The following is a 24,773-nucleotide window of genomic DNA, read 5'->3' as shown; positions in this document are numbered from 1 at the left end:
CCTTGGCCATCCTCCACCAGGCACATTCCATGTAAAATGCAAAAGCACACAGCCAGTCACACAGATGCACACAGCCAGTCACACAGCCAGTCACACAGATGCACACAGCCAGTCACACAGCCAGTCACACAGGCAGTCACACCGATGCACACAGGCAGTCACACAGCCAGTCACACAGGCAGTCACACAGATGCACACAGGCAGTCACACAGGCAGTCACACAGATGCACACAGCCAGTCACACAGATGCACACAGGCAGTCACACAGGCAGTCACACAGGCAGTCACACACACACACACACACACTCATATTTGCGACACAGAAAGCTCCTAAATCTGAAGCTCCAAGTTAAGTTGTCTGTGTCCATCCATCCATCCATCCATCCATCCATCCATCCATCCATCCATCCATCCATCCATCCATCCATCCATCCATCCATCCAGCCAGCCAGCCAGCCAGCCAGCCAGCACAGGGTACACAGGAAGGCACCCTTTCTGCAATTAATAAATCAACACAAATGAACAATTTATATTATCGAGAGACCAGAGGTTCAGGGAATACACTGGTTTCCAAGAGTCTAACCTAAACCTTTTCAGAAACATAACTGCTTTCATAAAAGGTGATTGACCCTCCTGGAAAATAAAATAACAAGTTTAATTACTCATATTGGAGACATCAATGTCAACATAGATTTTTAAGAATTCTCTTAGTCAGTTTTCATTGGTTATATAGGGCTATAAGGGTACACGTATTCCTCAAGTGTATGGGCATACAGGGCTGAAAGGGTACATGTATTCCTCAGGTGTATTGGTGTACAGGGCTGTAAGGGTACAACGTATTCCTCGGGTGTACTGGTGTACAGGGCTGTAAGGGTACACATATTCCTCGGGTGTATAGGCGTACAGGGCTGTAAGGGTACACGTATTCCTCAGGTGTATGGGCATACAGGGCTGTAAGGGTACACGTATTCCTCAGGTGTATGGGCATACAGGGCTGTAAGGGTACATGTATTCCTCGGGTGTATAGGCGTACAGGGCTGTAAGGGTACACGTATTCCTCAAATATACAAGTATACAGGGCTGTAACGGTACTTGCATACTGTTATGTATACATGTAAATCAGGTCATATACGGCTTGGTACACCCATTTTCAATTCAGTATGCACAATGAAACAAAGATTAAGCTCATTGTGGCTGTACGTTGGTTACAGATAATGTTGCTAACAGCCAGTCATAATATGCAGCTTGAGAACATTTTTGGTTTCCCAATAAAACGCACCAGCACTGTAAAGAGAGAGTAGCTGATCAGGGCAAGGCTGTCTGTCAGCTCTGTTATACCAAAGCCAGAAATGTTGCTGGAAAGGCATCCAACATGCTCGCTCTTTTGAGAAGACATCATCCGAAAGTGTGTATGACCAGAGAAAGGCAGACACACCCTCAGCAAGGTGGTCTCCCCCTGCTATTTAAGACGTTTCTGTCAGGAAATTCAGACTGGGCTGAAAAATAACTACGGCTATTGTGGTGTTTATCGCCACAGATGTGCGAATGTACTTTGTAGCACATGGGATTTAGTTCATTATGATGGTGGCATTTTTATTGTTGATATTTTTACAATCTGCATATAAGCACCTCTTAGGTCTCGGTAGTCAGATGAGAGATGTACTGCCTTTGCTTTATAACTGTTCCTAACTGTCTTTGCAATTTCAATAAATATTTCAAAACAAATTTTTTTTCCCCAGCTGTAATGAAATTGCACTGAATCCTGAACCCAAACCAAAGTTTGAACCGAGCCGTGAATGTTCTGCACCGTGACAATATCTAGTAACGCAGAGGCAGAGTGTTAGTAAGTTAGCATGGTACATTGCAGGTCAGAGCATCACATGTGAGGCTGGTCGGTAAACACTAAAAACAAAAGTGTGCAAACACACACACACACACACACACACACACACACACACACACACACACACACTATACTATTGGCTTTTTAGCAAACCCAAGGCCAGTGAGTGAGTGGAAACCCTTCCATATTAGGTTGTAAATACTGTAAATACTTCCTCTTTTCATGAGAAATGTATGCTGAGAGTGTTGCTGCAAATTTGTATTTTATTGGTGATAAAATTTCAAAAGGCCAAATAACATGGTAGAAAATGAGGAACCACTTTCCAATAAGGCTCCCTTTGGCCACTTATAAATGGTACTAAGTCATTCATTAAAAAAAATAAAACTTTTCATTGTCTATTAATGATTTTACAGTTTTACAACCTAAATAATAACCAGATTATAAACTATTCATAAACCTTTTATAAGCGGAAATCTTATGGTAAAGCGGCACCCAATAAAGAAATATGTGTTTACAATTTGTGATTATAACACGAGCTGAAGAAAGTTGAAAGAAAACAGCATTTTGAGCTACAAAAAATCACAAGTATTCATTTTCCAGTAAAAAAAGAAGACAGAGACACCCTAAACAGAAATTTTCAGTATGTCTGCCAGCTTTGCCTTTGGTATGAATAAACCTGAGGATTTATTTTGAATGTCCACTATGTTCCTTACCAGACGTATATATTAATATAATTTACGTACCCCCTTTATCCCTGTCTGTGTGTATTTGGGTGCTAAACGACAGGGGCTGACAGTGAAACAAGGCAGTCGGGCCTGAGCATGCTGAGGTAAAACCTCCAGGGTGGTCTGAGCCACTGCGGGGTCAGCGGGTGGGGTCCACTTTTACAGCTTCGTAATTATAACACTACCTTTTAAAGGGTATGCTGTAAAAATTAACGGCTACCTCTGCTACTTATGGACACAAGGCAGTAAAGGAAAAAGGGGAAGAGGAGGAGAGGAGGTGTCTATGTCTGTACCTATGGTAAAAAGGGGAAGAGAAGGAGGACAGGGAAACAGGAAGAGAAGAGGAGGTGTCTGTGTCTATGGTAAAAAGGGGAAGAGAAGGAGGACAGGGAAACAGGAAGAGAAGAGGAGGTGTCTGTGTCTGTACCTATGGTAAAAAGGGGGAAGAGAAGGAGGACAGGGAAACAGGAAGAGAAGAGGAGGTGTCTGTGTCTGTATCCATGGTAAAAAGGGGACGAGAAGGAGGACAGGGAAACAGGAAGAAAAGAGGAGGTGTCTGTACCTATGGTAAAAAGGGGAAGAGAAGGAGGACAGAGAAATGATAAGGGGAGGTGTCTGTACCTATGGTAAAAAGGGAAGAGAAGGAGGGACAGGGAAACAGGAAGAGAAGAGGAGGTGTCTGTGTCTGCACCTATGGTAAAAAGGGGAAGAGAAGGAGGACAGGGAAACAGGAAGAGAAGAGGAGGTGTCTGTGTCTGTACCTATGGTAAAAAGGGGAAGAGAAGGAGGACAGGGGAAACAGGAAGAGAAGAGGAGGTGTCTGTGTCTGTATCCATGGTAAAAAGGGGACGAGAAGGAGGACAGGGAAACAGGAAGAGAAGAGGAGGTGTCTGTACCTATGGTAAAAAGGGGAAGAGAAGGAGGACAGGGAAACAGGAAGAGAAGAGGAGGTGTCTGTACCTATGGTTAAAAGGGGAAGAGAAGGAGGACAGGGAAACAGGAAGAGAAGAGGAGGTGTCTGTGTCTGTACCTATGGTAAAAAGGGGAAGAGAAGGAGGACAGGGAAACAGGAAGAGAAGAGGAGGTGTCTGTGTCTGTACCTATGGTAAAAGGGGAAGAGAAGGAGGACAGGGAAACAGGAAGAGAAGAGGAGGTGTCTGTGTCTGTATCCATGGTAAAAAGGGGACGAGAAGGAGGACAGGGAAACAGGAAGAAAAGAGGAGGTGTCTGTACCTATGGTAAAAAGGGGAAGAGAAGGAGGACAGAGAAATGATAAGGGAGGTGTCTGTACCTATGGTAAAAAGGGAAGAGAAGGAGGACAGGGAAACAGGAAGAGAAGAGGAGGTGTCTGTGTCTGCACCTATGGTAAAAAGGGGAAGAGAAGGGAGGACAGGGAAACAGGAAGAGAAGAGGAGGTGTCTGTGTCTGTACCTATGGTAAAAAGGGGAAGAGAAGGAGGACAGGGAAACAGGAAGAGAAGAGGAGGTGTCTGTGTCTGTATCCATGGTAAAAAGGGGACGAGAAGGAGGACAGGGAAAACAGGAAGAGAAGAGGAGGTGTCTGTACCTATGGTAAAAAGGGGAAGAGAAGGAGGACAGGGAAACAGGAAGAGAAGAGGAGGTGTCTGTACCTATGGTTAAAAGGGGAAGAGAAGGAGGACAGGGAAACAGGAAGAGAAGAGGAGGTGTCTGTGTCTGTACCTATGGTAAAAAGGGGAAGAGAAGGAGGACAGGGAAACAGGAAGAGAAGAGGAGGTGTCTGCGTGTCTATGTCTGTACCTTCAGTGAGGTGTGTATGTCTGTATCTACACTGTTTGTGTCTGTACTTTTGGTGAGGTGTGTGTGTCTGGTGTGGTGTATGGTGTCTGTATATGCAAACTTGTGTGCATATATACACTGGCCATAGGTACACCTCTTCAAACTGATCATTGAAGCAAATATCTAATCAGCCAATCATATGTCAGCAGTTCAGTATATAAGATCATGCAGATACAGGTCAGGAGCTTCAGTTAATGTTCACATCAAACACCAGAATGGGAGAGAAAGGTGATTTAAGTGACTTTGAATGTGGGATGGTTATTAGTGCCAGATGGGCTGGTTTGAGTATTTCAGAAACTGCTGATCTACTGGGATTTTGCTGCACAACCATCACTAAGGTTTACAGAGAATGGGCTGGAAAAGAATAAATCATCCAGTGAGCAGCGGGTCTCTGGGTGAAAATGCCTTCGTCATAGCAGAGGTCAGAAATGAATGGCCAGACTGGTTCAAGATGATAGAAAGGCAACAGTAACTCAAATAACCACTCATTACATCCAAAGTATGCAGAAGAGAATCTCTGAATGCACAACATGTTGAACCTTGAAGCAGATGGGCTACAGCAGCAGCAGATCTAACTAGTGGCCACTCCTGTCAGCTAAGACCTGGAATCTGAGGCTACAGTGGGCATGGGGTCACCGAAATTGGACAACGGAAGATTTGAAAAACTGCATGTTCAAATGAGACTTGATTTCTGCTGCGACATTCAGATATAAGGCTTGGATTTTAGCGACAACATGAAAGCATTGATCCATCCTGCTTTGTATCAACAAGTCAGGCTGGGGGTGGTGGTGTAATGGGGGGGGGGTTATTTTCTTGTCACCCCTTTGGGCCCTTTAGTGCCAATTGATGCATCGTTTAAATTCCACAGCCTACCTGAGTACTGCTGCTGACCATGTCCATCCCCTTCATGACCACAGTGCACCCAGCTACTAAAGGCTACTTCCAGCAGGATAAGACACCATGTCACACAGCTCATACCACCTGTGTCTCTGAGGAATGTTTCAAGAACCTTATTGAGTCTATTCCGCAAAGAACCTGGAACTAGCAAAATGTACCTAATAAAGTGGCCAATGTGTGCAGATGTACATCTGTGAATAAATATCTATGGTGTGCCTGTGTGTTTCTTCATGTGTATGTGTGTCTGTCTATACATACATACATATATATATATATATATATATATATATATATATATATATATGCATGCATGTATCAGTATATGTGTATGTGATATATATGGTACCTACACAGTCTGCAGGTTCTGTGATTTTAGCATCTTTTCCCTGATTTACATGCATCTAAACAACAGCATTATATCTTCTTAGCATCGTGAAATCAATCAAAGATTAGGTAATAAAATACGATTTTTTTTCCTCGCTCCGCCCAACCTTTGACAAATCACACGCAATCCGAAATCTCCATAAATCACGATTAAAGACTAGTATATCTTCGCCATCGCATATATCTTCCCTGCCTTGACCCGCAGAGTGATGAGAGAAAGCCCAGGCTATCTCGTCAGATTAATTAATTCAAAATGTCGGCTGTTATTCAAACGTGCGGCCTGGCTTATTGGAACAGCACTTGACAGCGGTAGCTGAGGAGATCATTTCTGCTTGCTGGGGCTACACTGGGATTAGTTGTGATGGTTTATGAGAGCGGTGCCCTGCACCAGCATCTCCTCCTCACGTGTCTGCCTGGATGACAGCGTCTTTCTCTCCCTCTCTCGCTAAGGGTCCCTGGCTCATACCGCTTCCGAAGGTACATTTCTATGCTCCGGCTCTGGTGTCCGCCGAGTTCGTTCTTGGAAGGCAGGTCAGCGAACCCCGTCTTGCCAAGACCACAAGTACGATCTTTGTGTTCTTGGTATTAAGAAACTGCCAATGGCTCTGAACATGCACAGTGGTAACTGGTTGCACAGCAGGTCTCCCTCTCCTCGGGCCTGGGGCATAACCACAGTTTGACCGCGTGCGGTCAGACAGTCGGCTGGGCAAACGAGGCGCCTTCTGAAAAGCTGAGGCTCACTGGAGATCATGTCTCGCCTTCGGGGTGGCTGGTTACGGAGTGGCTGGTTACGGAGTGGCTGGTTACCGAGTGGCTGGTTACCGAGTGGCTGGTTACCGAGTGACATTCATGGAAGGAGGGCAAATTAGAAAAAGGCAGTAATGGGTCCCTGGTCCCCTTCTGGCCTCGAAGGCCCCCCTCCCACGAGTGTATCTCCCCAGGAGCTGGGTGTGAACATAGCGGGACCCGCGTGCCCTCCAGCTGAGTGCAGTCACGGCAGCTAGCCCTCCCTGTACACTTTCGACAGGCTGTGTGCGATGCGGTTCAGCATGCAGATCTTCGACACGCCCTGGAAAAGAGACCCCCCTCTCTAGAAGTGCCTTTCGACGAGGGAGATGAAGCCGGCAGCCAAAAACAAACACGTATCAATCACGGTGACGCGGTCGGCACTTATTTCAGGACCATAAGTGAGGAAAATATCCCATGTCAGCAAAACGGGGGCCTGTCAGACCAGCTCCCTGCGTCTGTGCTGTGATGTGCACAGACAAATGTCTTTTCCACATCTTTACTGGGAGCCTTGTGCCCCCCTCCCCAAACGCCTGGTTTAATTCCCAGTTACTTAGAAGGGAAATACAGCCCAAGGTAAAGAGCACACTTCAGAAAGAGGGCAGGGTGGGGGGAAGCGGTCCAGGATCTCTGGGGTGGAGCATCAAAAATTAACTCCCCCCCCCCCCCCCCCAGGGGGCGGGGCCTTGTACCTGGGCCTCATGGCATTCGGTGATTTTGCTCACCCCAAAACTTTTAAGCTTATTTTTAGTTATTTTTAAGCAGTTAAAAATAAAGGCAGCGGCAAAGAAAAACCACGTCTTCCTGTGTGATCCTAGTGCCGGGCCGCCTGTTCTGGAAGCCGCCATCGTTAGTTCCGTTATTAATTACACGTAATTGTCACACTTCAATCTTATTATTTTAGGATCTGATATGCAGGCTTAGTCCTGTGCAGGGGGAGACTTGAGGGTACAGGACACAGCATCAGTCCCTCCACAAATAATCGACAGATTTTAAATCTAAATTTAATCCAGAAGAGCAGAGAGTGACACACGTGCCTCAGGTATCGAGACGGGAACCCCCCCTGGTGTCCCCCCACACCCCCTGAATGAGGCCCTGCCCTCCCATGTCAAACATAAGCAGTTATTCCGTCAGTGATATCTTGCTGAGAAGCCTCGCTGTACACCCAGACATCTCCCACCACCGAGGCGCAGAAGAAGATGTCTCACTTCTGTCTTTATTTTTTCTAACCTAGGATTGACCGCTCTGTGTCCTAATTAGGATGGAGGGGGGATGGGGGGGGTTGCAGGTAATTTGTGGGTGTTTTTTCTGTCCACTGATACAGGTTTGTCTAAAAAATATTATTAAAAACACACACCTCCCTCTGGGGTAAAAGGACACCAGCTCTGGAAGTCAGGTCCAAGGTGAATTCAGAGCGTGAACCACCCCCCCCCCCCACCACCACACCCCCTCGACCCACCCCCCTCGACCCACCCCCCTCGGGAATAAAAAACAGAGAGAGGAAAACAGCTGTAATGTACTCTGGATGACCTCCAGTTTCTAAAGAGACTGAAAACGAGCATTTTTCACTTTTCAGTCACCATCAAAGGAAAGGACACCCGCCCCCCCCCCCCCCCCCCCCCCGGTCATTAATCATGGCTTTCTCTGAACAAGCGAGTATTAATTTCTGTCATCCAAAACACGGCTTCTCATTGTCGCGGTGCTGCTCATGGCCCATTCAGCACTGGGCGATACCAGCTCCTCCGGACCGCCAAGAAGAGTCGAGAGGCGGCTACGGCTGGGATAGGGGGTGACATACCCCCCCCCGCCTCCATCCCTGGGGTTCTGACACCAATTAAGCCATTTCATGGGAAGGGGGGCCGCGAGCAGCACCAGGCATGGTGCAACGTGCCGGGAGATGGGGGCCTGGCCGCTAACTTCCCTGCGCATTACTCCTGGCGGAAAAGCGAACTGTGTGTATTTGGGGTGGAGAGCAGGAAAAAAGAAGGGAGAGAGAAGGAAAGAGAGAGTGAAAGACACTTCAACTATTACCTTCATTATCTGAAGGGGCTTCGACAGAGTGGGTGGTTGCTGGTTCAAATCCCATGAATGCCCAGAGTGATCCTACTCTATTGGGCCCTTGATCAAGACCCACAACCTGCAATTGCTGCATCCTGTGTATGACGATAATCTACATCCAGCCCTGTAAGGAGGTCCTCCAGCTTACAGGGAATAACTTGGGGGTTTGTGGGCCGATTGGGACTCCTGGTACTGGAAAAAAACTCACACTGGTGCATTCAGACTGGTGTGGTGCTGAGGTGTCGCCCACCGCATGGCTGCACTCAGGCTCTCATCCCTGAGGTGGTTTGTCGTGTGGTGGGGTGTGCCAACGTGCTGTATTCAGTGCGTGCTCCTGACCTCTCTACCTCTTGCACAGTAAAACCGTTTCTGAGCTGCAGATGCTAATGAAAAGATGCTCGTTACCATGGCAACAGTCCAATGTATAACTGCCCTGTGATGGGTTGGCCCCCCCATCCTGGGTTGTTCCCTGCCTCGTGGATGGATGTATGTATATATATATGTGTGTGAGGGGGGGATAATTTGCACCAATCACACCAAACAGCAGGAGGTCCAGAGGGTATTAAATAAATAAAATTCCATAAATCAATGAAAACCCCCCACCAATTTAATAAAACGACAGTGCACAGTCAATTCTCAGTGACGGCTTTAGAGCTGCCTGTTGACGCACTTTTGGACATTTACATCTGCTTTTAAGCTTTTATGAGCTGCGTGAGGCGGGTGATGGCGGCGTGAGGCGGTAAGAGGCAGGTGATGGCGGTGTGTGGCGGCATGAGGCAGGTGATGGCGGTGTGTGGCGGTAAGAGGCAGGTGATGGCGGTGTGTGGCGGCATGAGGCAGGTGATGGCGGTGTGTGGCGGTAAGAGGCAGGTGATGGCGGCGTGTGGCGCTAAGATGCAGGTGATGGCGGCGTGTGGCGGTAAGAGGCGGGTGATGGCGGTGTATGGCGGTAAGAGGCAGGTGATGGCGGCGTGTGGCGGTAAGAGGCGGGTGATGGCGGCGTGTGGCGGTAAGAGGCGGGTGATAGCGCCGTGTGGCGGTAAGAAGGCGGGTGATGGCGGTGTGTGGCGGTAAGAGGCAGGTGATGGCGGTGTGTGGCGGCAAGAGGCAGGTGATGGCGGTGTGTGGCGGTAAGAGGCAGGTGATGGCGGTGTGTGGCGGTAAGAGGCGGGTGATGGCGGTGTGTGGCGGTAAGAGGCAGGTGATGGCGGTGTGTGGCGGCAAGAGGCAGGTGATGGCGGTGTGTGGCGGTAAGAGGCAGGTGATGGCGGTGTGTGGCGGTAAGAGGCAGGTGATGGCGGTGTGTGGCGGCATGAGGCAGGTGATGGCGGTGTGTGGCGGTAAGAGGCAGGTGATGGCGGTGTGTGGCGGCATGAGGCAGGTGATGGCGGTGTGTGGCGGCAAGAGGCAGGTGATGGCGGTGTGTGGCGGCATGAGGCAGGTGATGGCGGCGTGTGGCGGTAAGAGGCGGGTGATGGCGGTGTGTGGCGGCATGAGGCAGGTGATGGCGGTGTGTGGTGGCAAGAGGGCGGGTGATGGCGGTGTGCGGCAGCACGAGGCGGGTAGCACCGTCAGGCTCTTCGTGGCTGCCATTGCCGGGCGGGCTGGTCGGCCTTCATTATGAATTAAATATTAGGAATGTTAACGCAGCAGCCAATAAGAATTATTTGCCTTATTAAAGCAGCAGAAGACGCTGATTAAATTTTCATCGCACGGCAGTCTTTCTCCCCGCTCCGGCTTTCAATTCATCATTCTAATGCATGAGGATCGCACTGGCGAGGACGGCGGGGGCGGGGGGCTCATTTCAGAAATGCAAATGACAGGTGGGGGGGGCCCACACCGGAACTCGGTATAGAGTCACTTCTGATGGAGGCCCCCGAGTTTGGTACCTCAAAATACAAAGCTGCCCTTTTTATATACGACTGTGGAAATTACCTGAGATTAATCAATATGATTCATTAATTGGTTAATCAATTAATTAATTTAGTAATTCATGATAAACAAGGCAGACACTGTCAGAGATTCTGCATCGATACACAGGACACACATCCTGGATGTAACAGAGTCTGATATTTTATCATTTATTTGATTATTTATGTTATTTTACATTTTCCACAAGACAGCTGCAGCTATATTCTGCTCTCTGCTCTGATTCGTAATCAAACCCCCCAGGAGTTTTCCTACATCACCTCTGAAGCTGCATTTAAAAGCTCATATTAACTTCTCCGTCTCTGTATGAGTTTTGACAGACTTTGAGTCCAGAGGTCGACCGCAAAGAAACAGTGGCTCTAACGAGTGGGCAGGAGGGCGGGCAAACGCACAAGCGCGAGATATCAGCCTGACATCACATCAAAATAAAGCACGCGGAGCCCCCACCCACCCCCCAGAGAGAGAGGGGGGGCCTGTGCTTGCCGTCCCCCCCCTCCCTCCAGCGCTCACATGCAGCTTAATGAAATGGGGACATAAATAGCGGCCCCGTTAGCACCTCATACTGGTCTTGTACCTGGGCCCCCCCCCACTGCAGCATTAGGACATTAACTGGCGCTGGGTGCTAATTAACATAAACACACACACGCGACCCCCCCCCCCGCCCAAAGCTTAATTCTCCCATCGGTTTCTTTGTAAACTGTCCGCAAGTGGCAGAAGGAGACCCCTTAACAGCTTGTAAAACCCTAAAAAATGACCCCGTCAATCCCCCCCCCCCCCCCCCCCGGCCACCTCCAGGAGGACATATTCCTGATGGAATCCTCAGCTCCCTGTTAAAAAAGCCACACCACTCCCTCCTCTCGTGGGACAAACGTCATATCGGCACGATTCCCGCCTGAGACACACAGCGTCACACATTATAAATACTCACACTAAAAGTGGCTTCACAAGACCCCCAAACACCGGGGAAAAGTTCGACAGCTTTGATTGATCCGTATCTCAATGATCTGGCGCGAGCGCTGTGCTGGAGGGAGGGTGGATTCCACACTTATATTCACGGTGACAAAGTTATTGATGAGGACGAATCGCAAATAGCACTTATTTCATATATACGCACGTCGAGGGGAAAACCGTCAAATATTAAAACATCGGCAGCAGCGAGGACATTTACTTTTTTAAAATGAAAATTTAATGTTTCAATACGGGGTGCAATTTGGTTACGCTGGGAAGAGCGGCTGACACGTGGTGTCAGATTCATCAGCGGCTTTCTCCGCAGCCGAAGAGGCAGCACGGCACTCTGGGAATACATTGGAACAGAAGGCACTCTAACAGACGCGGGGGCGCCTGCCCCCACCTCCCCACCCCCCCACCCCAAAGGCTTCCGCTCCCCCACAGAGACCGGCGTAGCAGGTGGCAGACATGGGTAATGCTACGACCCTTGACCCCTGGAAAAGAAGCCCAAGCACTGCTTAGATCACAAGGGAAATAAGTCAGTAACTGGGAGGGGAAGAAATAAATATATATATATATTAAAAATGCTGGGGGGTGCATCCCACCCCCCACCCCCAAGTGGCGTCCCTGAGTTTAATGACTTCAACTCAAAGTAATTAACTTCACAAAAAAAATATTACAAAGCTGCTACTATTGACCAAAAGAAAATCAAGGTTTACAAGGACACTGGATTGCTGGGCTGTAATGAGATCACAGCAATAAAAGCCTGTTATTTATTTATGTGTTAACGTCTATTGAGCGAGGAATACGGCAGGGCTGGGGGGGAGCTGAGCGTAGTCAGCTAGCCAGGATGCACCCTGGGACTGATTGGCAAGTCACTGCTCAGGAGATAGAGCTTATCTTACTGCCGCTGAACACGGACGTCATGTGTGCGGGAGGAGAGAGACCCTCAGCGGGCCGGATCTGCACGGCGCGGCACCATCCGCAGGCCACGCTCAGATAGCTAAATAGCTACTACATACGACGGAATACAGGCCAAAAATAAAGCCGGGGGCATTACAATATCAGTTTGTGGAATCAGCTCGTCACCATTATCACCAGACTCATGTGCGTTTGGGAAATGCATTGTTTATTTTTATTTTAGTATGAACCTGGCCTTTTAACGGCATCGCTACCTGAAAGCCATGCGTCCCTGAAAGGACAGTGATCTCTGCGTCCTCTCTCTCTTTCCAAAGCTCAGGCTGAAGCACACCTGCAGGCTTGCCACTCTCATTTGCCCCGCTGTGGGGCTTTATTTTAAGTGCTGGTGATCGAGGGGGCAACCGGGGGACCCCCCCCCCCCCACGCTCCCAGACCTGTGATCTTAGTGTGGATGCTACTTCCACGTCCGTCTTCGAAAATGCCAGAAGGAACAGTCTGGAGGCCAGGCCTCCCAGGTTTGCTTTAAAAATAAAAAAGGCTGAAGAAGACAGTAATTGAATGAAATATGGGGTTATGCTGACCATGGGGGGGGGGGGGGGCACTCGTGTGTGTGTGTGTCTGTGTGTATGTTTGTGTGGATGTGTATGTGAGGGAGACAGGGGGCAGGTGGGAGTCACATTTACTAAATGACATTAAGAAATAAAAGGACTGTCACTTATGCGGTGTCTTGCTGTCGCATGTGGAGGGAGGCAGAGAGATTCGAATGACAACCATATTTTGGCTTTGCGCATCAGGGCGGGGCCAATGAGGGGGTCAGCCATGTGGGTGGGGGGGACCGAACAGACGACGCTCAGATATGCTAATGTATAAGCAGCAATAATCATAATCATAATCACGGACGCAGTAATAAAGACGCAGACACAGGCCACATCTTCTACCTCGCACCCGAGCTCAAGAGAACCCCCCCCCACCCAACCGCCCCTTTCCTCCCCCCGGCTGCCAGGGGCCGCAGACGGACTGTTTTTACCCCCTCTGTCATGGCTAATTAACAACTCAGATGTACAATTTGGAAAATTCCACAATTAACCTGCTAAAATATTGTTGGAGGATGCTAATTGTTATGCCAGTTGCCATAAAGGCCCATTTGCATAACTTATGTACGAAAAACAATTATGGGCTGTGCGTTTCGCCACTGGGGCCCGCGGATGGGGGTGGGGGGGTGGGGGGGGACAGTGCAGCGCGGTTCCGTTTGCATGTTGTTTCATTCACGTTTCTAACGTGGGCCTTGGCGGGGGAGGGGCGTGGCCAGGCAGCAGGAAGCGGGAACAAAGGAGGGGACAAGATCACACACTCGCTTTCTCGCCTGCCACAGTCGCGGCCCCCCTCCCTTTCATCCGCTCTATTCCACCTCCCCCCCCAACCAGAGCTCGAAGAAAAGGAGGCGATCTCGGTGCTCCGTAGATAACTGCCCTGTCTCGGCAATCCTGTGGCCCCCACCCTGCGGCCGAGGGCCCCGCACCGGCCCCCGCCATTCAGCCAGTCGGCCCCCCAGCTGCGGGGATCCATTCTGCCCGCTGCTATCTTGTCAGTGCAGCCGCATCACTGGGGGACACTCCAACAAAACAGCAGCCAAAGTCAATTGTTTCGCCACTGAATGGGCTTCTGTTCGGCAGCATACATTTACGGGGCCTCTTGGAGAGGCGCGATGGAGGCCTGAAACGCGAGCCCCCGCGGCCTGCATTCGCTTCACACTCCTGGTTCTACGGCACTCAGAACGCGGCCTCTTGGAGAGGCGCGATGGAGGCCTGAAATGCGAGCCCCCGCGGCCTGCATTCGCTTCACACTCCTGCATCTACGGCACTCAGAACGCGGCCTCTTGGAGAGGCACGATGCGGGCCTGATACGCGAGCCCCCGTGGCCTGCATTCCCTTCACACCCCCTGCGTCTGCGGCACTCAGAACGCGGCCCTCTTGGAGAGGCGCGATGGAGGCCTGATACGCGAGCCTCCGCGGCCTGCATTACCTTCACACCCCCTGCGTCTGCGGCACTCAGAACGCGGCCTCTTGGAGAGGCGCGATGGAGGCCTGATACGCGAGCCTCCGCGGCCTGCATTCGCTTTACACTCCTGTGTCTACGGCACTCAGAACGCGGCCTCTTGGAGAGGCGCGATGGAGGCCTGAAACACGAGCCCCCCGTGGCCTGCATTTGCTTCACACTCCTGCGTCTACGGCCTCTTGCTCAAACTGCAGCAAAAATGCACAAAAACGTATTTATTTCCCTACACGTGAATGAGTTACATTTAGCGGCAATGAATTTCGGAAGTAAAATGAGAATTTTTATCGCGGCCACGGTCTTCCAGAACTGGGAGGGGGCGACAATCATAATAACACAGTGACTTAATCAAATTAACATCAAGACAGATTTAGTTGCTTCATTAACTCTCTGTCAAGCTGGCCTGAAATGAAACGCTCCCCCAAGGTTTAAGAAATGCTTACCTCCTCAGTGCGGCCCCTCGATTTGTTCAAGGTAATGCTTTCAGTCAGCCTAGCATGTGGTTAATTACAGCCGTACCCGCAAATTAATTCAGCCACCGAGCCGGGCTGCGCAGACAGACACACAGACCCCCGCCGTGCAGCCGGACGAAGGGGCGCAGCGACCCAGGGGCGCAGGGGCGCAGGGACGCAGGGGCACAGGGGCGCAGGGGCGCAGGGACGCAGGGGCGCAGGGACGTGGGCGCCACGGTCAGTCCCTGTCGCCGACCTGGTGCCGTTTGCTCACTTGTTTATTTTCTTGCTGCTCGTTTGGTCGTTTCACACGCTGCCGATTGCCTACATACCAAGAAAAAGTGTTGGTTGAGAGAGCGAGCTGGTGTGGATCATATGTGCAGACCTGCGCTGCGGCGAGCTGGTGGGTGGTGGGGGTAGGGGGTGGGCAGTGAGGGCCACTGCGGCCGGCGGTTACACCCATAAGAGCTCCCTATAATCTCCTCCTATTGATTATAGCTCACTTGGGAGGGCGTCCCTGGCTGAAGAGGCTCTCTCTGCTCGGTCATATGAGGCGACCAAGCAGGGCACAGGATGGGGGGGTGGGATGCATGGTGCGGGGGGTGGGGGCTGCTGAGCAGCAGGACTGATCAGCCCTGACATGTAGGAGTCTCCTCAACTCAGCTCCGGATAAGGAGGAAGGAGGGAGGGATACCCCGCGCCTCAGAGCAGATTTCTGCTTATCTCCTCAACAAACAACTTTAATGCCTCGTGCTGTTTGGGGAAACTGCAGTCATTGAGAGACCTGGAGGGTCTTTCGCTACCGAGACGGAGGTTCCTTTCGTGTGTGGGGGGGGTAAATATTCACACCTCAGCTTTCATTTTATTTTTCACCAGCTTAACTTCTGTGTAGATTGGCAGTGAAGAGAAGGAGACGCCCGGCGTTTAAACGTACATGACGGGGGGCGAGTCGTGTCGCAGAGACACTTGTCATAGAGGATGGGATGGCCGCGGACGCCAAGACAAAGGGGGGGAAACAGGAGCTGGGCTTCCCGGCGGAGGCGTCGTGCAGGAGACGAGAAGAAAAACCCCAAAAAACACCACATATTTAAAATGGGGGGGGGGGGGGGGTATAGCGGTTTCTTCATCATACCTTGCAATCAATTCATTTAAATGCAAACCAAGAGAAAAGTGTGGGGGGGGGGGGGGGGGGGGGGGGGGGGGCAAACCCTTCCTGCTAAATAACACTCAATTTACTGACAGGCAAATGACTGCATGCTGCCCACTATAATCTCATTTCTCGCATAATGCCCCCTAATTAGCATATCAAAGTGAATTAATACTTCTAGGGCATTAGTGCTGGGAAAGTCTGCTCAGGGTTTACAATGGCAGTTAGAACATTGCCAAGAATTCCTCCAGAAACACCAGAAACCGCTTTTGCAATGCAAAACGCTTCCATCTATTTACTTGCCTTGTGCCCCCCTCCATCCAACCGCCCCCCCCACCCAACTTCCTTGCCACACAACATGGGCTACTGTTCCAGGAAGGAGAAAGAGCTTTACAATACATGCAGATGGACACACACACACACACACACACCACACACGCACGACACACACACACACGCACACACACGCACACACGCCACACACACACACACCGCACACACACACACACACACACACACACGCACAACACACACACACACACACGCACACACACACACACACACACACACCACGCACGCACGCACGCACACACACACACACACACACACACACACACACGCATGCACACACACACACGCACACATACACACACGCACACCACACACACGCACCACACACACACACACACACACACACACACACACGCACACACACATGTGTGTACACAGCGCACCCTCCTGCCCCCCTCCCCCTGCAGGTTCGGCTGGTACCCCCTTTACCCATACACATTTCAGCGTAATCCCATTGTTTAATCGCCATCAGGGAGCTTCCCCCTCATAAGCCACCTCTCACACCGCTTCCGAGGCTCGATATTCCGTCTCCTTCCCGTGTAGCGCAGGTTAACGCGTCCGGTGAAGTGCCATGTTGAATATGGTCCTCATCCGGGCGGCATCTTAACACAGCCGAGTGACCCGAACCGCCTGCCGCTTCAGTGCACATGAAAAGCCCGGGGGCTGGGGGGGGGCTGGGGGGGGCAGCGTGGCGGCGGGGAGCCATGAAAAGCTTGCGCTGGGCCTCAACAAGGCCCGGTCAGGAGGGCCACAAGGCCAGCTGAGCGTATTCAATGGCTGGGAGATGGGAGGTTGGGCCCCCAAACCACAGGTTACCCCCCCCCCCCCCACTGTAAAACGCCCCCCTATTTCCACACAGACAGGATCATGACATGACAATTATTCTGTCAGAAACCACGGCACAGTGACACTCTGCATGGCCTTAAGCAGCCGGCACGAAGCCTCCTCCCATCTTCATCTTCTCGATTCCCAGGAAACATTCCGAAAAGCCACTCCGACCCACAAACACACATGTGACCAAATCGCCACTCCGACTACTGTTTACATGGTAACCAAGCAGATACTCCTCCTTGATTTTACTCCTTTTATTTTTGCTGTCGATCTCTGCTCACAATGAAGGAGAATAACAATTAAGAGTTCAGTTTTTTCCGGGTTCTTCACTCTGTCTGGATTATCCATGAAACGGCGTCACAGAGGGCCACCGGCCGGCCGCAGACGCGCCTTCCAGCCTCTCCCATTCTTTCTCGCCCTCCTTCTTATTTATACTTTGATTCACCAAAATTTATGGTCACACACAAAGTGTCTTTCCATCCATGACATAAACGCCAATTCAGTTGCACCCAAATTTTCACTCTCAAAGATGATGAGTGGGTTAACGTGCACGTTTGTAACTAAAGGGTCCATCTTGGGGTCCTGCTTAAGTTTTCCAAAAACTCACTCAGATTTTTGCTTGAGTGAACCAAGATACAACAAATGTAAGATCAGGAAGACAGTGACTCATCCACAAGCACTGTAACAAGAACAACATTAATAATAATAATAATAATAATAATAATAATAATAATAATCACCATCTTTCCACTTCATTGATGCTAAATAAAAACCACAGAAAACGTTTGCCAGTCGTCTTAAGAGTGATATGTCAAAATTTTAAATTGATGTGTTTCTCAGTAGCACAAGCCGACCGAAAAACCTGTAAGGATAATAAGTTATTTTTTTGCTTTTTGTTTTGTAAAATCTATTAATATTCGTGTTCTGAAAGGTGTACATAGAAGGTGTACATGGAAAAATGACGCACAAAAAAAATAACATACGCGGTATAAGCTTTATAAAAATGGGACGCTTATCAGATAGATAAGACAAACCGACTGAGAAAACAAACACGGCGTCATTCTCAAAGCCCAGATCTACTACATAAATAAAGAGGGTAAACACACTTTGTCAGTCAGATATAGCCAAAAAAATACATATCAAACGTGGACTAGCTACTGGCAAAGCAAGAACCGAATGGCAAAGAAGCATCGAGAAATAATGAATTTTAAGGTTTTTCCCCCGATGTGAATAATGGAAGGAAAAAGTACCTTTGTAAAAAAAATAACCCTTCAAACAAACAGCTTCAAAGGGATTACCAAAGATTACAACAACTCAGCTGGTAAACAAGCTCATTTAAATAATTAGCATACTTAGGGAATCCATTCTTTATGCATATTTAATTAGAACTTTAATGCAATACAGAATATAAAATACATTAAGCGCAGCGCGGACCGGAGGCACCGCGCTCCCCGGGTTTCATGCGGAGATGAAAGCGGCCGTCGACGGCCCCGGGCTCCGGCCGAGCCGCGCCTTGCGCTCCGGCACTTCAGCCGCGACGGTCGCTCTCGCATCCCAGGAAATCTGCGTCTCACGTTACTGTTCTTCTGTGCTCTTTTATTTTTTTAATATTTCGTATTCATGAAAGATAGGATAGCCGTTTAAATAGAATAATCGTAGTACTGAGGACGCGACCTACAGTGATGTATAAATAAATACATTTAACAGCGGAACAACAAACTATTTGCCTGCTAATAAAAAATTGAGAAACATCATTTAATAATACAATGTTGTGACAGATGATTTAATAAGAAATCGCAGAATTATTTTTTAATTGCCAGTAGCTTTGATAGATGTAGCACTAATTGTGTATTTGTACAGAAATAACTCCATAACTCCAACCACAAGCAACACGTCTCCATACGCACGAAGTCGCGCTGATGCACGCACATTTTTTTTTCTACTTAATCACATGCAAATGCTTCGGCAACTCCAGCATTGTTTTAATAATTATTATTTCATGTTATGTCTTCAGCCCGGGTGCTGGAGGTCGTCTGCTCGGTTGGCTCCGGGAAGCATTCCCTCGCACACACACCCCCCCCCCCCCCCCGTCACCCCGGGGCTCCGCCGTTTACCGGTCGTTCCCCCCGGCTTTCTCCTATCCCCTCTTCCTCTTCTCCCTCCCTCCTCGGCCCGGCAGACATAAAGAATACCTCAAGCAGCCGAAGCAGTCAAGCGGTCCATCCGCTCCCCCCGCGGACACCTCCCGCAGCCGAGAAGTTCATTAAGTTTTATGAGCTTCCCCAAGTCACTTCTGCTTACAAGCCTCACAAAGGCCGCAAATCTAGCAAAGCATCATGTGCGCTATTAGCGAGCGGCAGTAAATGAATGTCATTTAGGGGGGGCTGTTTGTTTTGGCTATTCGTCCTTTTTTGATCTATCTCTGTGGTCATTTTACTTCTTCCTCTTTGACAGGTGCCGGTATGGTTTCCCTGCACGCGCCTCTGTACCGCTCCAGGACAGGACCCCCACCTGCATGCGACACGCGGGCGCTGCACATCCCATCGCCACGCACAATACATTGATCCTCATCGTTATTGATAGTCTTGACCTTTTCCGATGACCCCCCCCCCCCCCCGGAAAGAAATACCCTTCGGGCAAAGGACAACCAAACGAGACAAGAAAAGTACCATTCTGAAACTAACTAAAGAAATGGAGGACAGGCACATAGTTGAAATACCTTCAAACGTAAATGAATAATTCATTAACATTTCCTAAAATTTAGTCGGCTAACTATTAATGTTAACTTAATAATAAAAACTGCATATTATAACCGAGGATTTCGAAAGTGTATATATGAAAGGCAACTTAGGCCTGCTGAACAAACAATTAGTGAAACGTAATCTTCCAGGTAACAAGTTTGCAAATTTTCTAGAATCATTTAAGAATAAATATACTCATAGTAAACTAAAACGACTTCATTTTAATTTATATGTCAATTTTTTTAATTATTTACCATCCCCAGTTACACGACAAACAACTGGACGATTTGGGTGTATCAACCTTTAAAATTACAAATTAGAGAGATTTCGGTTCTTTCATATGGATTACCGCAAAGGCTTAATTCTTCGATAGCCAGCAATTAAATCGCTTTAGAATAATAAGGCCATAAAAACAAAATTATTTTGCACTCAACATTACATCACATGGTATTATTTTTGGAATGCAAAATATTGATCCTAATCAACACGCAGACTTATTTTGTTTGCAATAAAAACAAACACGTACGTATCCCATGAATTGTACATTTCCTTAAAATATTGCTCACACACGATACGTTGTCCTTATCTCGTGAGGCACTCTTACGAACTTCTGCTAAATTGTTTAATGCCGCTTTTAAGAGTTACCACACAAGGTATTAAAGCCACTTTTCACTGTACTCTACCCTTTGCAACGTCACATATAACATATCATCACGCATTGCGCTATTTCTGGCACACGTTCGTGCCATCGCGATGCACCCGGTGCACAGCTTTTGCATAAATCGGTTTCTATTTTTAACATATTTCTTACATCAAATGCCAGAATAAACCCGCATTAAATATACAAACGCATTGCGACACTTTCTAACATTGTGATCTTAAAGAACAAATATTATAAACAGCACTGCGACTATGGTAAATAGAGTAGGTAACAAAATTTGGGGTTTTGGAGTATTATGCCGTCACGAGCATGTCATCATAATTGCTTTCTCTGAACACATTTCAGACGTGGGGTCTGCACAATATTATTTCAGCTTGATATTAATATGTAAGCATAAGGTTTTCTCCTGTTATAGGTCTATGGGAATGCTGATAGGTGAGCCCACCAAAGGCCTAAGGAAAGACAGACCGCATTTCGCGGAACCGCACTGACATACATTTAGTATAGGGCGACGCGCAAAGGGATTGATGTCGCCGTGCGCGGTCACGGCGCTCCGTGCACTGATGTGTCACGTCGCGTGCCCAGGTTATCAGTGACTGACAAAGGTGCGACGCCAAAAGCCGCGCGTGGCAACAGGCTGCATGAAATTCATTTCAGGGCGCCGCATAACTTCCGTTCAGCACACTTTTCCTATTTCTCCGACTCCCGAGCTGAAATTAGTCTTTGGGGCCATTTAATTTGCTTACACTTTATTAAATGGCATCGCGTCATTTGGCAAAAATTTGAGCTTAAGTTTATGGAAAGTACAGACACAAAGAATGACAGTATGTGCCAAGTGCATTTTACAGGTAAGAACAACGTGAAATACCCAAGTAGAAATTACATGTTAAATGCACCGCTTCTATGTAATAAGATATATAAGCCACATTTTGTTTAGCTATTTCCCTTAAATCTATGACAGGGGATACGCGTACTGCACCGACGTATAATTATAATGAGTATTGCCTCCGTGTTAAGGTTTACCTATAAAAGTCCTGTAAGAAGCAGCGAGAGCGCTTCACCGTGAGCGGGCAGGCGCAGGTCGGCCGCCTCTCCACGCCAAATCATTTGACATCGGCCAGCGTATCTTGGAAGAGGACGCGGCCACCCGCGATTCCGCAGCGAAATGAAAGCGCCGGCCGAGCAGGCGAGGGCTCTTCCTTAAGCCTATACACAAGCGTATATCTTCCATCTGCAGTTTCTGAAAGCGAAGCGAGTGGGAAATCTCACTGCGTTGTGTTTGTAATTGCTCATCTGACCAGGAGGGTGTAAGGGACAAAAAGAGCAAAGATGGCGGTGTAGAAGCGCTCGGTGGCACGGCGCTGCCGCCTCCGCGTAAGGCGGCCGCTGCTGATCGGGATCCCGGCGCACGGCGCGCCGCTCTTACCTGTTTTCTCTTTAATCTCGCAGAGCACGCTGAAGAGAGCCGGTTTCATCCTGTGGCAGTTCAGTCCATGTTTCCTGTTCCAGTACAAGAACAAAAAAATATTCATTTAAGTCCATTATATCGCAGTTCAGATAATGCATCATTTTCTGCACTCTAAGAATATTTATGTTTTTTTGCCTGTGCTTCGCTAGTAATATAAGCGAAACATTTTTTATTCACGCACGTGTACACAATTACACCGTGGCATGATCAGAGCCATTAAAATAAACTTACAGAAGAAATATGTACTATCGACCTAGAAGAATATAAAAATGCACTGCACACAAGTAGCGTTTTATTATTCATTATTATTATTATTATTATTATTATTATTGTTATTATGTCTACTTAATTACATGGTATGACAAAGAAAATGCAAAACTTACACAAGTCTACAGGACTCACGGGCATTAATTTACACAAAGTAACAAAGTTCTGGCTGTTTAGAACTTTTCTTTCATGCATCAATATGGAATGTGACATTTCAGTTTATAAACATATATGTATACACACACACATACACACACGTGTGTGTGTGTATATATAGCCTATTTCGTTGAATTAAATGTGACAATGGACACGAGGTGGGTAACACATATTACTCTGATACAGCAATTCCACGAATTCACCACATGTGACATCGTATGTATGTATAATACATTCTTTAAAATAATTCCAGACATCTGGGTAACAACTACAAATATTAAGTATGACCAATTTTCTATTATCATTCTCACACGGGGACACTACTCATATAAAACGGCATAATATACAAGCAAATAGTAAAATAAACGTATTTGGCAGCAACAATTATAATTGTGTATAATGTTAAAAAAGAAACCAACTTTGCTTGCGCCTCATCCAGACTTTGGTCAGTTATGGTCATTATTTGATGCAGAATGTCCCCGATATCTTGTTTTCTTCCGTCCCCATCAGCCCCGTCGTGTCCGTGCGGAGGCGGCAGTGCCATGCCGCCTTGGACCGAATGGCCAGCCAAGCTGACACCGCCGAGCGCTTGCATTATCCGGGCTTGCTCGTCCATAGTCTGCCGCAACACAATCAATGCGCTTCGCGGGAGCCTCGCTAAGAGAACAGGAGCTTGAAAAAAATCACATACAAAGGCAGTGATTGTATGTGCACAGCGAAGGAAGCAGAAAGAAATTCAAATATTAAACAATTTCGCTAAATCATAAAAAGGTATAAACTGATGATGAGTTACTGTAAGCGATCGTATAAAAATGCGTGTCCCAGTGAGCACTTTTTCTTCTTTCAATATTTTCTTCCTCCTTGATTTGAAGTATACAATATATTTGCAATATTTTTTGCTCGTAATTGCTGAACCAATATTTATAATTTTATATATGACAGCTAGATGACAGCCACTGACCCTCGGATCCTGTTCGAATCTTCTTGGCAATTTGTCTTTTATTCTTTGACGTGATGTGTCGGGTATGACTGCTGAAGCTCCTTGCAGATTTCTTTGATATATTTGTATTCTTCTTGCGATTATGTCTCCCGGCGAAATTCTTCTTGTAAACTTGTTCAAATCCCAATTTAAATCAGCAGGAAACAAACCATCCAAGGCTAAGTGGGAAACAATTAATGAAACAAAAAAAATAATAAATAAAACCAAGCAAATTAAAATATATAAGCCATGTGCAGCGCACGGACACTTGCAAAATATAGCATATCGCCGATGTCCAGAATTAATGGGAAAAAAATTAATGTCTAATACGTGCAGCAATAATAATGACGGCAATAGCAATAAAAATAAAATATTTCTTTAAAAAGTTTTAGCGGTTTAGTGGTAAAAAATATTTTAAAAAAGAATAGAGACAAATTAATTACACGCTGTAAAGCAATGCGCAAAAATATCTGCCGGCTGAAATTTATGAGCGCGAGTCTCTGACTGCGCGTGCTTTATGTTGTTTGATGGCAGCGGCGGTGAGCGATTGACAATGTGCCAATGCCACTCACTCAGTACTCAGTGCAGACGTGTCAGAACAGGAGCAGGCAAAAAAAAGAAAAAAGAAAAAAAAAACACGCGAAATCCGAAATAAAAATGCACGCTCCGCCCATCAGAGGAGGGGTCTATGGCCCTGTCACTTCTTCTCGCCGCAAACACCGTAAACAAAAACACCGAAGTAACACTTGATGATAACTGTGGCGATAATGGAAACGAGCACGAATAATGCGATGGGCGACTCGAGTCCCACTTTTCTTTCGCTTCACTTGAGCGTGCAGCGAAATGCCATCGCGATCACGGCCCTAGCAAGCACTTGCCATTAAACCGACAAAAGAAAGTGCATACCCGGAGTTTTATATTGTTTGGTAAAAAACTGATAATGAATTGCACGGGTTCTTCGCTTTTCAAGACCATGGTACGGTCGGCTCTACCTAGCCTTGCGCACAAGGTAAGTAAGCAGAGGCCATGTTTATAATATTGCGAGTGAACCATCTCTCGCCAATCAGCACTTAATCTTTGCGCGACTGACGGGCCGCATCACCTATCGGTGAAGAGAATTTGACTCCTAGGCCCGCCCAGAGGACCCACGGCCTTCAAAATGGTTGTGCATACGGCCAGTAACTTCTGATTGGCCGTTGCCAGGGGTGACATCGACTGCACAAGCAGGCGGCGCTGCTCCGCTCTCCTCTACAGTTGCTATGGCAGCAGACAAGTCGATGAGCTGGATGTAAGAATACAGAGGCTTCGTTTTTAAGCATCCCAAAAAACACCGTGTTTGTACTGGACTGCAAACGTGTGT

The 24,773-nt window shown here is 47.9% G+C and overlaps 1 protein-coding gene across 10 annotated transcripts in view; it reads right to left on the bottom strand.

Annotated features, from left to right (window-relative positions):
* pbx3b (pre-B-cell leukemia homeobox 3b) overlaps positions 1-24,426 on the bottom strand; it is a 67,365-nt gene extending 42,939 nt beyond the window's left edge. For 8 of the 10 annotated variants that reach the window (XM_048984811.1, XM_048984809.1, XM_048984813.1 and 5 more), the window contains exons 1-2: positions 22,854-24,421; positions 21,970-22,043 (exon numbers count right to left, since the gene is read on the bottom strand). In XM_048984811.1, coding sequence (XP_048840768.1) covers positions 21,970-22,043; positions 22,854-23,050 — 271 coding nt within the window. In that variant the 5' untranslated portion in view covers positions 23,051-24,421. Of the gene's footprint in view, positions 1-21,969; positions 22,044-22,853 lie in introns of all 10 variants that reach the window. The other 2 variants (XM_048984807.1, XM_048984805.1) reach the window with 2 other exon arrangements.
* Positions 24,427-24,773: the final 347 nt, after the last annotated feature.

This window comes from Brienomyrus brachyistius, chromosome 2 (genome assembly GCF_023856365.1).
Source record: "Brienomyrus brachyistius isolate T26 chromosome 2, BBRACH_0.4, whole genome shotgun sequence".
Lineage (NCBI taxonomy): Eukaryota > Metazoa > Chordata > Actinopteri > Osteoglossiformes > Mormyridae > Brienomyrus > Brienomyrus brachyistius.
The sequence above is the reverse complement of the archived record's forward strand: the minus strand, read 5'-3'. Positions and strand labels throughout refer to the sequence as shown.